The sequence below is a fragment of the Raphanus sativus genome, chromosome 9 (genome assembly GCF_000801105.2).
Source record: "Raphanus sativus cultivar WK10039 chromosome 9, ASM80110v3, whole genome shotgun sequence".
Classification (NCBI taxonomy): domain Eukaryota; kingdom Viridiplantae; phylum Streptophyta; class Magnoliopsida; order Brassicales; family Brassicaceae; genus Raphanus; species Raphanus sativus.
The window spans coordinates 23,382,002-23,395,646 of NC_079519.1; the positions used below are offsets into that span (position 1 = coordinate 23,382,002).

Below are 13,645 nucleotides of genomic sequence, written 5' to 3' on the forward strand. Positions count from 1 at the left end.
TAGTGTGTGATTATAGAGCCAAGAGCTTAATTTTTGGGATATTGTTTCACCCCATTGCCAGTTGATTTTCGCAACAAATTGTCAACCTGAAACTGAAAAACTTGACGATGTTTTTCTTGGGCAATTAGACCTATTTATTTTACTCTTCAAAGTTTCATATCCTTAAATTATTTGATTCATTCAGTTTTGACTTTTTTTTTTAGTTTTAAGTAAATTTAAATTTAAAAATATTGAATGTAGGAAATATCGGTTTAGTTTGGTTTGTAAGATGTCATATTGTTCAGATATTTTTTTTAATAAAATTTGGCTTGGATTAAAAATTGATCACTTTGATTTGGTTCTGCTCAGTTTGCTTTTTTTTTTTTAATTTCTACTTTCTCTATTTAATTTTTAGGTTACCTGATAATAACATTTTCTTATAAATCATACAAAATATAAAAAATAAAGTTTTACTTTCACAAGTTAGGTTTTTCCATCTTATTTCTGTAAACCAAGTACAATACAATATTGGAAAGATCATATTTATCTATTTAATTTTTAAGTTACATGATAAAATATTTTTTTCTGTTAAATCACACAACATTTAAAAAGTAGGAAATTCTATTTAGGCATTTAATTTTCCCAGGTTACTTCTTTAATCCAAATTCAAAACAATATTGGATTATCTTATTGACTATGCCTATATGGCTATATTTACCCTCTTTGCTGCTCTCCTTGAGAAAGCTCTTAACCCTATTGTTTTCTCAGAATCACACTATGAATGTTACTCGATGCTCTCAGACTCGAGGTCCCACAAACATAGATCTCATCAACATCCTTCGTTGCAGAATCGAACAAGACAAACGACCTAGTTTCATAACCGACATGCACAATCTGTACGAGAAAGAACCGTGGCTTATTCAGCACGTAAGGCACGTTAGCTTCGACGAGAACTTGTGGTTTTATTTTGTCACGAGGAAACAACGTCCAGGGATTAAGAAAACTGACTCGAAGAGACCGAGCAGGAAGGTTGTTGGGTCAGGTAGATGGAAGACGACCGGTGTTTTGACTGAGAATAAAGATGGAGTTAGGGTTTGTTCTGTGAAAACTATATGTTTTAAAGCCAATAGCGAAACGGTGAAAGATGGGATAACTACTGGTTGGGTGATGCATGAGTTTGTTTTGGATAAACCGGGATTTCAAGAATTGGCTCTGTGTAGAATCCGGTTTTACCCGCGTAAAGACAATGCTCAATATGCTCCAAGACTTGCACCTATAGTGATGGGACTTGAACGGGGTGATAGTTCAAAGTTGGTTGAGAACAACTCTCAAAACCATATCACCAGTATTCATCATGGTGTTGCTGCTCCTGTGGAGACCCATCAAGATCAAGGCATGGAACAATGGAGTGGGTCTTGTTCTGGTGAGGTTGTCTCAAACTTGGCTCTTCAACACCAAAAAATTATGGGACAAGACTCAGACTATCCAATATTCAATGGAGGAATGAAGAAGCATCAAGACTTTAGGTCTTATGGTCAGCAGAAAACCCCTATTCTTGGACACATGGAGCAATATGGTCAAAGTTCTGGCAATAGGATTGAGTACCAAAACCAGTATTTAGGACAAGAGACATCAATGATGGGGAATCAAGCTTTGAATGAGTATTCTGGTCACTTGCCTTCTCAACATCAACACTTCTCATTGAATCGAAGCAAGGAGCAACATCAAAGCTTAAGTTCTTGTGGTGGGTTGTTGGGAGAATCTTCCGGCCAGCAGCAACACCATAGTCTTGGACGACAAGCAACATATCTCTCACTTATGGAGGTTCAGATGTCGGCTCAAGCCATGGAGGAGCAGCAAGGGCACGGTTATTCTGCTCTATACTCATCCAAACCCTATTTTCAAAGCATGATAGATAGTCAAATGTTTGACTCTTCTGCTCTGCGTATGGCTCAAAAGAATGAGTATTTGAGACAGAAGAATGATCTATTAGCTCTAAGAGAGCTAGATGCTCAGCAAAAACATTTGAGTCAAGACTCAAACTTGCCTCTTACTCAACAGCAAAACAAGATTCTTGGACAAGCCACCCATAATGTTCCATGCTCGGCTCAGCCATATGATCAATATAAGGGGCAGAACAATGAGCTCCCAGCAGTTCCTATGGAGACCCAACAACAGCAGAACAATGAGCTCCCAATGGTTGCTATAAAGGCTCAACAACAACATAACAATGAGCTCCCAATGGTTCCTATGAAGACTGAACAACAACAGAACAATGAGATCCCAACGGTTCCTTTAAAGAGTCGGCAACAACAAGACAGTTTTGTCAGAAACTCAGCTGCTCAGTTGCATCCTGAGGCACAAGACGGTGTTCCTTCGATAGATCAAACCATGGAAGCACTAGAAACTGATCCTCCTATTGACAGCCAAAAGCATCAACAACTTCTTGGAGATGATTTTTTTCAAGGCATGGATACAGAGATGGCTGACTTGTCGGATGACTTTTGTGTTGGCGATTTGGCTCAACAATTTAAAAAACTTCCTATTCCATATAGCATGTTTTACTGAATAATGTAAGAAACTGAGCTAATGTCTGAACTCAGTTTAATGATAATCCACTTGTTTTCCGCACTACTGATGTATGATTCTTTCTTAAATAAGAAACTGAGTTAATGTATGATCCACTTGTTTTGTTTTGTTTTGTTTTGGGTGTGTATTTTTAAGTCTTGGTGATGCTTCACTTCCATCTTGCTTTATCACACAAGACCTGTGTTGAGATGTAACTCTCGAGCTCATTAGTGACTTGCGTTAGCTTCAGGCCAAAGGGTCCACTTTGTAAACTCATTCTCCTCCCTCATTGCTAATATATAGTCATTTGTCAAAGAACGAAATCTAAAGCAGAGTAATTATGGCTAAGAGACAGTAAGAGTTACCTTTCTGATGAGAAACACATGGAAGGAGAGAAGCTGCCTCATGGCTGCTGAAAAATAGGACATTTACATAAATAACATAACCTGTACGAACACAAAACATTAAAAAATTCATGAGTGAAAAAGAAACTACATTAGACTTCACGAGAAATAAGCAAGTATGAAGAAAAAGAAACTACATTAGACTTTATGGATAAAAAAACGTTAGTTTTAGATTCAGGTGTTAAACCACCAAACATTACCCTGTAATGGTGTTCAAAACCTTCAACGCACCTGTCACACATGTCCTGCGATTCATACTGCTGCGTTTAACCTACAATGAAAACCCAAAGAAACCATCTAAAGAATTCATAGCTTTCATAACAAAAGTGGTTCTGAAAAAAAAAAGCAAACCTCTAAATTGTAAAGTGAGCAATAAGAGAGATCATCTTCCTCGGTCTGGTGTAACAACATCATCTTTCATGACAAATGGAAGGGGAAGAAGCGGTTTCAAGGATAAATGCTCAAACAGTCTTCCCCAAAAAGTTGTTCTCATATATTTTTCTCTATTTTTGCAGATTTATTAAATCTTTATACAAATCAAAAAAGAAAAAAAAATTACTATAAACCAGATAAAACTTCATAAATTTTTAAAACAAAACAATAGGATTATCCAATTACAACAAAAACAAAACATATATCCATCTGACTCAAAATGAATAAGTGTTTTAGGTTTTACTAATTCTTCATTTTCTTCACCTGAAACATATTATCCTCGGTGGCACCAACAAACATATTATCCTCGGTGGCAAATCCAATATGGTCCTATAATAGTATTTTTTGCCATTTATTAACTTCCAAAATTTCTGTAAATTTTTTTTAAAAAAACTTTCAATGTGGATTGCCAATAATTTTGATTAGTCGTATATAATACTATATATCAATCTCATTTATGACAGTAAAAATTCAAACTTATATAAATATATAAATATATAGACGAGTTTGCTTTAAACCTATCATCTTCTCTGTATTCACTTCTCTTTGAGTTTATTTTCCCATTCATAACAATGAAATGGCTGGCTTAGATTTTGTTAGCGATCTGAGGCTGTACAAATCTATGTTTTTATTAACAGTGCTTGCATCAGTGCAAAAAGATACAGAATTCGTAAATAATTCGATGCTAACCTGTAGTCAAGTTTGGATTTCGTTGTTGTCAATGCAAAGAAGGTTGGGAGGCAAAAGCTTGAGACACGAATACTGTTCTTTCAAACTTCTTTCTCCCCAGATCCATCTGATTTGTATTTTGGTCTTGACGACACATCTTAAACAATTCTGCAAGAACATAGATAAGATGATTTTATTAAAATTCTCAGTCCATTTAATTTAAAAGAAAAACAATAAGATCTGTTAGAAGTTATATTTTGTATCGTTTATATTTTCTAGGATTTTCTTCAGTCTTTTGATTAATTTCAATAAATAATTTCAAATAAAAAACAGAGAGATGGTCAATCCTTAAGATCTTAGTGGAAAAGCACACCGAAAACTAATCCTCCTTACGCTCTCTCTGGCTTTATGATCTAATCAAAATATTTGTCAATTTAGGTTAAATTTAGAGATTAAAAATTTTCAAAAGATGGGACAACTGATAACATATATAATCGCAAATTAACAAGAATCTGATAACTGAAGATCAGATAGAAAAGCAGTAGTTAACAAACTTGGGAGTGCACAAAAAAAACAGACTCGTGATCTTGCTGATGGAACTACGCTGATTGTAAGAATAGAAACTTCGCTATGAACCCTAACCCCCTTTCTCTTTTTTTTTTTTAATTCGTTTTTTGAAGTATGTTTAATTTTTGGAAATACATGTGGGATTATGTAATTAAAATATTATGATATGTTTAAAATTATTTACATTAAGTTCGCTTTTATCATAAATAATACTTGTGGCGGGCCTTATAAAGTTATAATTGACATAGACGACGAAACAAAAGTCAATGTATGGACTTTTTTATAATTCATAATTTTTCAACCTATATAAGATTTTGGTACATATTAATCAGTGTTGTTAAACCCGGACCGGACCGGCGGTCGGACCGGGTTCAACCGCGAACCGGACACCTATCCGGGTTGGTTTAATGTCAAAACCCAACTAAAGTTGAACCGGTTAAAAACCCATGTTGAACCGCTAAAAACCCGGAAACCGAGTGACCCAACGAACCGACGAAACCCTGGTTCGTATAAAAATCAAAATTTTGTTAATAAAATAATTATTTTTTTCTCCCTTTTTAACATATATACTATTTCGTTTGTCACAAATTGCAACCAAAATAGAGTTTTGTAACTAATGTGTATATAATTTTTATAGGTGATGAAGATTTAGAAGGACAAATATTTGGAGAATAAACTTTAAATGTTTTTTTTCCTATTGACTTTAGATTTGAACTATTAATTTTTTTTTTATTATTTTATCACATTTGAATTTGTTATTTTTGAAAGTTTTCTAAACATTATGACTATTTTTTGAAAAAAAGATATATAATATTTATAAAATAATAAATTCAGTTTAATCTAATCGATCCCGGTCGAACCAGGTCGAACCACAATGACCCGTGACCCAAAATATTTCCGGTTCGCTCGCCGGTCCGGTTTTAAAAACACTGATATTAATCTATTTAATTTTGATATAGCATAACAGTAATATTTATAATCAACAAATATAATTGTTATATTAACTCACCATGCGCAAGGCGCAGGTCTCTACCTAATCTATCTTATTAAAACAGGAACATTGCAACTTTTTCTAGGTGGATTTTTAAAGGTGGACCTCATATATTTAAATTAAATGTCTTATTCTTTTTATATAATACGTACCATAGTCTAATTTTTTTATTGATGTATTCCCTTAAATACAATTCTTCTTTTTGTCCATATTCCATATATAATTTTTACATTTATTACATGTCGATTTAAATAAGATATATACTAAGAATACTAAAAATATTAATCGTTCTATAATTACCCTATACAATTCATTTTAAATTGATCAATATATTTTCATTGGCCATATTGATTTTATTAGTATGAATAACATTAGGTAGATAAGTCATAGACACATACATAAATATATGACTATTCTTATAACTACTTTGGGCCAATTTACTTTCTAAAACAAATAACACATAACTTCATATATTGTATAGAATATAGTAATATTGTATAGTATTATACTTATACAATAATACTAAAAACAAACCAAACTGAAATATAATATATATCAAAAATGCTTTGAACCATTACACATAAAATATATTAGACCTTAGAGATAAAATTCACTTTGAAATTACGTAATAATTATTTTAAAAAATTAAATTTCGTAATGTACAAAAAACATAAGTTTTATATAAAATTTATGTTACAATAAAAAGACACAACTTGCATTTGCAAAGTGTTGTTTTTACATACGAAAGACAGTTTTGATATTGTTCTTTAAACACAAAATTGAATTATACAAACTCAATACTACATAAAACTAAACAATATATAATACATTTTAAAAAATAAAACATGTGCGGGTGCGCATATGTTTATATAATATATAAATATATTATGTTACACATATTTTCATATAAATAATACTCCAATGTAAGTTTTGTATGATAAATGTTGAAAATACAAAATATATAGCACTATATTTTAAAAATCTAGAAAAATCTACTTTACGTAATCATAAAATTTAAAAATCAAAATTTAGTAATTAAACATTTACGATCATGTATAACATTTAGTAAAAACAAAGATAAAAAAAAGTTGACTCCCGCTCGGTCGAGCGGTCATGATCTAGTCTATCTTATTAAAACAGAAACATTCTGTTGGACCTAACATTTATTTTGTAAGTTTTTAAATTAAATACACCTTTATACTTTATAGTTAAACCTACATTAAATCACTAATGTTTCTTTCTTTATGCTACTGTCCATGTTTCCAAACAATATACTTATTTCTTTATACTACTATCAATGTTTCCAAACAATATATTTTTTATACTACTATTAATGTTTCCAAACAATAAAATAATTAATCTTATTTATTTTATATCTATCATTTTCTCTTTAAAATTTTGTAGAAATATCATAATTTCATAAATTGTAAAATAATGAACTTTAAAATTTGGATTATAAGATTACAAATTATGAAACTATTACAATTTAAATCCAATTAGATTACATATCGGTCATCCATCAGTTCAATAGGTTAGTCTCGGATTTTACTGATTTTTTTAATATGAATATTTTAGAAACCTAAATTGAATTGTCAGATCTCCGGATTAACCTGTATAATCACAATCAGGTTGAATTTAAAAACACTGATTTAAATGCAAAAATATTTTAAATACATACTCTTTAAAACTTACCAAAATATTTGTTAAGTTATCAGTGAATTTTTTTATCGTAAAATATTCCGCGCATCTAAAACGCGGATCAAAATCTAGTGATTACTTATACAGCATATACTTCTATAGCGTACTGCTACTACTTGTTCGTTAGTTGTACCTATTGAGACCTAGATGAATTCTCTGTGTTGTAGTGCCATCTATCTTATTAAAACAGAAACATTCTGTTGGACCACATTTATTTTGTAAGTTTTTAAATTAAATACACTTTTATACTTTATAGTTAAACATATATTAAATCACTAATATTCATTTCTTTATAATACTATCCATGTTTCCAAACAATATACTTATCTCTTTATAATACTATGAATGTTTCCAAACAATATACTTATTTCTTTATACTACTATCAATGTTTCCAAACAATATATTTTTATACTACTATCAATGTTTCCAAATAATACAATAACTAATCTTAATTATTTTATATCTATCATTTTTTCCTTAAAATTTTGTAGAAACGTCATAATTTCATAAATTGCAAATAGTGAACTTTAAAATTTCGATTATAAGATTACAAATTATGAAACTTTTACAATTTAAATCCAATTAGATTACATATCGGTCATCCATCAGTTCAATCGGTTAGTCTCGGGGTTTAGTGATTTTTTAATATGAATATTTTAAAAACATAAATTGAATTGTCAGATCTCCGGATTAACCGGTATAATCACAATCGGGTTGAATTTAAAAATACTGATTTAAATACAAAAATATTTTAAATACACATTCTTTAAAAATTACCAAAATATTTGTTAAATTATTAGTAAAATTTTTCATCGTAAAATATCCCGCGTTTCAAAAGCGCGGGTCAAAATCTAGTATATCTTACAAGGTTATACGGATATGAACTAATAGGAAATTAAATATACTATACAGCAATCATATCTCAATAATATCGAATAATATTCCGACTTATTCCAATACTTCTCTTCAAGATGGTGAATGAAAGTCCTCAGTTCCCATCTTGGTTAGAAGATAACCGAGCCTACCGAGGTTTAGTTAGGAACTAGGATGTCCGTCTTGGTTAGGAATTAAAACGAGTCCAATCACGTTCATCTCTCCGCTAGTTTCTCTCACCAAATGTTATATATATATATATATATATCTCGTTGTTTGGAAACACACACGAAGAAAATATACTTTAACTTGGAATAGGAATCTGAGACTAAATATTTGACCAGTCTAGAGTTATCATGTCACCAAAAAGCTCACCATTAATGGTCGACCAGACCGTGAACTAATAGAAACATATGGAGAAAATATGATTCGACATGCTCCCTGTACAATCCGTGATAGAGTAGCAATTGAAGTAAGGATATGCACAACCAACGGAGGCTTGTGCAATCATCTTATATATTAAGTAGATGTAAGAAAAACATAACTCATATTACATAGTTTTTTTTTCTTTTTTTTTCCTTATTACATAATCTTAATCAAGAACATGTTCTTTTAGCATTAAATATTTAAGATATATACATATACTGCTACATAAACAATAAAGAGAAAGAACAAACAAACAAACATAGCGAATATCAAGTTCTGTCAAAAACAAAACCCTATTAGCCCTCAGCCATTTCCATATCATTCATACGTATATGTTTACATATGTAATATACACCAGAAAACTGAAGATGCGATGTATATATATGTGTGCGCGTAGCAGTAAAGATTAAGATAAACACATGATAGATAATACGGATACTTATTTAGGTGGTGGAGAAAGTGGTGCAAGACTGTGGAAGCGGTGGTGAATCTCCGTTACTACTACCTCCACTTTTTGCATCAACTTTACTATTGCCATTATTATTAATAGTATTTTCGTTACCTCCTCCTATTATGTTTGAGATCGCAGCCGCAAGCGCCGCCGTGAAATTCGGATCCGTTGCTATCGCAGCTCTAACTGTATCGACCATGTCACGTGGTGGTACTTGTGGGCCCGATAAGTTAGGTAATAATAACTGCGAATAATTATCATTGATAGACCTAGTTTGATTAGCGTTTGTTAAATACTCTCCGGGACCATACTGGCTCATAAAATGCGGCGGTGGCGGCGGCTGTAATGGTCTAGGCGGGTTGGTGAGGTCTAGAGTTATGGTGGGGAAAGGAGCGGTGGCTGAGAGTGTGGCGATTGTGGAAGTGTATGGGAAGTTCTGGTATAATGAAGATGATGATGACATGGCGGAGGGGTAAGAGAGGGTTTGGTGGAGATTGCTGGTGGTGGAGCCTGATAAGAGCATGGCAGCTGCCGCGGAGGTTGTTGCGGCCATGGCGGTGGCTGACGGTGGAAGAGGATGGTTATGGTTTCCTTCGTACGTTGTGGTCAAGATAGTTGTATCCTCGGCGCATCTTTGGACCTATAGATGTTAGATCAAATAAGTAATTTATATTTCAATTTATTGCATAAATCAGTGGGATTTTCTAATAAATATTGCAATCACGGTACTTCTATTTTTTGTTATCAAGAATTCAAGATTTGTATAATAAGCTTTAGTAAGATTAATAAAGTTTAAACCTCTATAAATTAATAATGTTGGGATTTTAAAATTTTATTAATTTATAGAGATATTAATTTTTAAAAATTTCTCTATTGAGATTTCTTAGTTTAAGATATATTTATTCTAGGATACGGAAAAATATTTGATTTTAGTGTATAGATATTAATTTTTATTTAAAAAATTTGAAATTTATATTAATTTTATTATATTATTTCGTGTATATAATATATATTATATAGAATTTAAATGTGGTTTTAGATGTAATATTACTAAATCTTATCAAAAATATATTAAGTGTTAAAAAAATATAAAGATAATTCCATTGTGAATATAAAAAACAATATAATAATAGTTTTTTACTTATATAAAATATGTATACATATAAATTATTAATTAAAATTTTTAATAGGACTATATATTTACATAGAATTTTTTAAAATATATTATTTTATTGATTTATGTCAAATTTTGAATCAGCCCAAATTAGGACCGGCAAAATTTATTAATTTATAGAAATTATTAATTTATCGAGTATTGATTTATAGAGGTTCTACTGTATATAGTTGTAATGTTAAATAAGTTTTCGTTTATGATTATGGTACTTTAGTTTGAAAAAAAAATTATCATCAGAATTATCAAATTTGTGCACAATTCAAACTTATTTTTATTAGTAAATCAAAACATTTAATTTAAACATTATTTTAAATGGTATATTACTAACCTGTTTACGGACAGGACATCCAACGGCCATGGTGCAACGATAGTAAGCGCGAGGACATGGATTCCCCTTGGCCATTTTTTGCCCGTACTTTCTCCATTGACATCCATCATTTACCTATCAAATATTCACATTGAATCATTAATTTTCCCAATAAATCATATGTAACCAGAAATAAAAGAATAATACGAAGTAACATGTAAATAGAAAGTTACCGTGGTAGCATCAGATCTCGCTCGTACGGAAACCCTAGCTTTTCTAAATGGTAACTGATCCTGATGGTTTTGTTGTTCCTCATGATTAGTACTCTTGTTTTGGTATAATCTTGGAGTTTTTGGTGAATCTCGGTGCAGATCACGATCATCCACGTCATCCGGAGACCGCCGTTTCAAGGTGGTGGCCGGAATCTCATTGTTCATATCCGTTGGTTTTCTATCCTCTAGAGCTTGTGAAGATACAGCTTGAGGTATGTCCTTTTTTAAGGAACAAACAAAAATTAGAAAGATTAGTTTTTAGGAAAATTGAAATAACAAGACTGAGTTTACGTACACCAACATGCATAAATATGTATACACACATTGGATAACCTACCAAATGTGTAAATTAACACATTAATAAAAATATGAAGAAAACTTACGCAAATACTCACATGATGCATATACAGAATCAAGTATTTTATTTAACAATTTTTTAGTTTGAAATATCTCAGAAATTAATTTTAGTTCTCCATTAATCTTAGTTGTAAGAAACAAATTTGTCCATTAGGGGTGGATTTCTAAGTTTCATAGGTAAAACTTTATGTAAGCATTTGTTGCTCTTCCCTTTTCTTGTTGTAATATTTTTTTCAAACGTATGGGAGAATATCCATATTTTGTATTGTATTACGTTTAATTTGAAAAACTTTAGAAAAGCTAAGAAATTGTTTGTCTTGGACGAGTCAGTCATTATTTAGTTTTTCCTTTTAAATATTTTGCTAAACGAATGTTGAATTCAGTTATTCGCTTATGGTTTTCACAATTTAGACATTTTGGTTGTATATGCAAATATCGAATATAAAATGAACTACATGTCTACATCCATTAGGTGCGCATATTGATCATGTATAAAAACCCGATAATTAAGTCCAGTGCCATCAATCCCGATGCAACAAGACCAATAAATTATCTCAGTAGTCTTCTTAAAAAAACATATTCCCTCCATTTCAGAAAAATCCATATTCGAAAAAAAATATTTCAAAAAGATACATTTTTAACTTTTCAATATATTATTTAATAAAAAATAAATTTCAAAAAATTTAATAGTGTTTATTAGATTTCAATTAGTCAAAAGTTATGAAAACTTGCTATTACCAAAAACAATATAATGCATTTATAATAAAATTTTAATCTGTTTTCTTTATATGTGAAAAATCTAAATATTTATCTTTTTAAAACGGTGGGAGTATATACATATACATATATATTATATATATATATATATATATATATATATATATATATATATATAATTCTTTTTTTTACAACAGTGACTAAAATTTAAATCGAATTATCATATGATCATCTTTTATGATTTAAGCCAATTAAGTACCTCGTGTTGTTGAAGACCTTCAACTTGCGTCGGTCTCGCCAACAAAACTTTACTTCGGAGGTCGTTGTAACTCTCACTTATCTCATCTAATAAATTCTTCAACTTGTGATTCTCCTCGTGAAGCCTCTCTAGCTCCAATCTCAGCCTACTAATCTGCAATTTGTTTTTGTTAATTATAACACCAACTGTAAAGCATAAATCAAACAAAAACTTGTGAACTCACAAGAATCAACCATAATTTAGATGGAACTAAAATTGGCGAAATTATCAAATAAGTGAGTGTGAGATAAAGTTTACTTTCTGATTTCTTCTCAAAATAGTTGTGCTTGAGTTTATAATTGAATTGTTCTCAGTAGAGACCCAAATGAAATTCTATTGAATGGAAATAAACTGTTCAGAAATACTTACTTGGGCTTTGGTTTTGTCATTATTGCCATCATCACTTGATGTGCGAAGACATGAATTCATCGGACCTAACTCATCCTATATGACGTAAAGTCTATGTGATGAACAACGTCCAAAATTATATGTATATATATTTTGTATGCATAAACCTTACGTTGAAACCGGAAGATCCAACGATCGTGGTTCTCATTTGGCTAGGATCATACGGCTGACTTTTGACGGCGAAGAAATCAACTTCTTTGATGGACGGCTTGTGATGATGTTCCACCGAAGACTCGTTTGGTGGATGATCCTTTAAGGTGGAATCTCTCTGGAGAAAGTCACCGGAGTGTAAGAACGCAATTTCACGGGCATCTTGAGAGTGTTCTTCCATTTGCAGATAAAAGGTGCTAGAGGTAGAGAGAAAAAAGAATAAGAGAGAGAGTATATATAAAAGACAAAAGATATAAGGTTAACTAGATTTTGACCCGCGCTTTTGAAGCGCGGGATATTTTACGATGAAAAATTTCACTAATAATTTAACAAATATTTTGGTAATTTTTAAAGAGTGTGTATTTAAAATATTTTTGCATTTAAATCAGTATTTTTAAATTCAACCCGATTGTGATTATACCGGTTAATCCGGAGATCTGACAATTCAATTTATGTTTTTAAAATATTCATATTAAAAAATCACTAAAACCCGAGACTAACCGATTCAACTGATGGATGACCGATATGTAATCTAATTAGATTTAAATTGTAATAGTTTCATAATTTGTAATCTTATAATCGAAATTTTAAAGTTCACTATTTTGCAATTTATGAAATTATGACGTTTCTACAAAATTTTAAAGAGAAAATGATAGATATAAAATAACTAAGATTAATTATTGTATTATTTGGAACATTGATAGTAGTATAAAAAATATATTGTTTGGAAACATTGATAGTACTATAAAGAAATAAGTATATTGTTTGGAAACATTGATAGTAGTATAAAGAAATAAGTATATTGTTTGGAAACATGGATAGTAGTATAAAGAAATGAACATTAGTGATTTAATGTATGTTTAACTATAAAGTATAAAGATGTATTTAATTTAAAAACTTACA

The 13,645-nt window shown here is 30.8% G+C and overlaps 1 protein-coding gene across 1 annotated transcript; it reads right to left on the reverse strand.

Annotated features, from left to right (window-relative positions):
* Positions 1 to 8,778: 8,778 nt before the first annotated feature.
* On the reverse strand, positions 8,779 to 12,968 carry LOC108825820 (probable WRKY transcription factor 47). The gene is made up of 6 exons (XM_056993580.1): positions 12,705 to 12,968; positions 12,554 to 12,628; positions 12,146 to 12,298; positions 10,774 to 11,031; positions 10,562 to 10,675; positions 8,779 to 9,699 (listed from the first exon to the last, which is right to left on the reverse strand). Exons 1-6 carry the CDS (start codon positions 12,921 to 12,923, stop codon positions 9,052 to 9,054), a joined length of 1,467 nt encoding a protein of 488 aa, XP_056849560.1. The 5' UTR covers positions 12,924 to 12,968; the 3' UTR covers positions 8,779 to 9,051.
* Positions 12,969 to 13,645: the final 677 nt, after the last annotated feature.

What these genes read in the sequence shown, in the direction of transcription:
- LOC108825820 (XM_056993580.1), bottom strand. Translation starts at nt 12,923, where the DNA reads ATGGAAGAACACTCTCAAGATGCCCGTGAAATTGCGTTCTTACACTCC. An exon ending in ATGACAAAACCAAAGCCCAA is followed by an intron (nt 12,299 to 12,553) that starts GTAAGTATTTCT and finishes AACAAATTGCAG; the next exon opens with ATTAGTAGGCTGAGATTGGA. An exon ending in GATGTCCTGTCCGTAAACAG is followed by an intron (nt 9,700 to 10,561) that starts GTTAGTAATATA and finishes TAACATCTATAG; the next exon opens with GTCCAAAGATGCGCCGAGGA.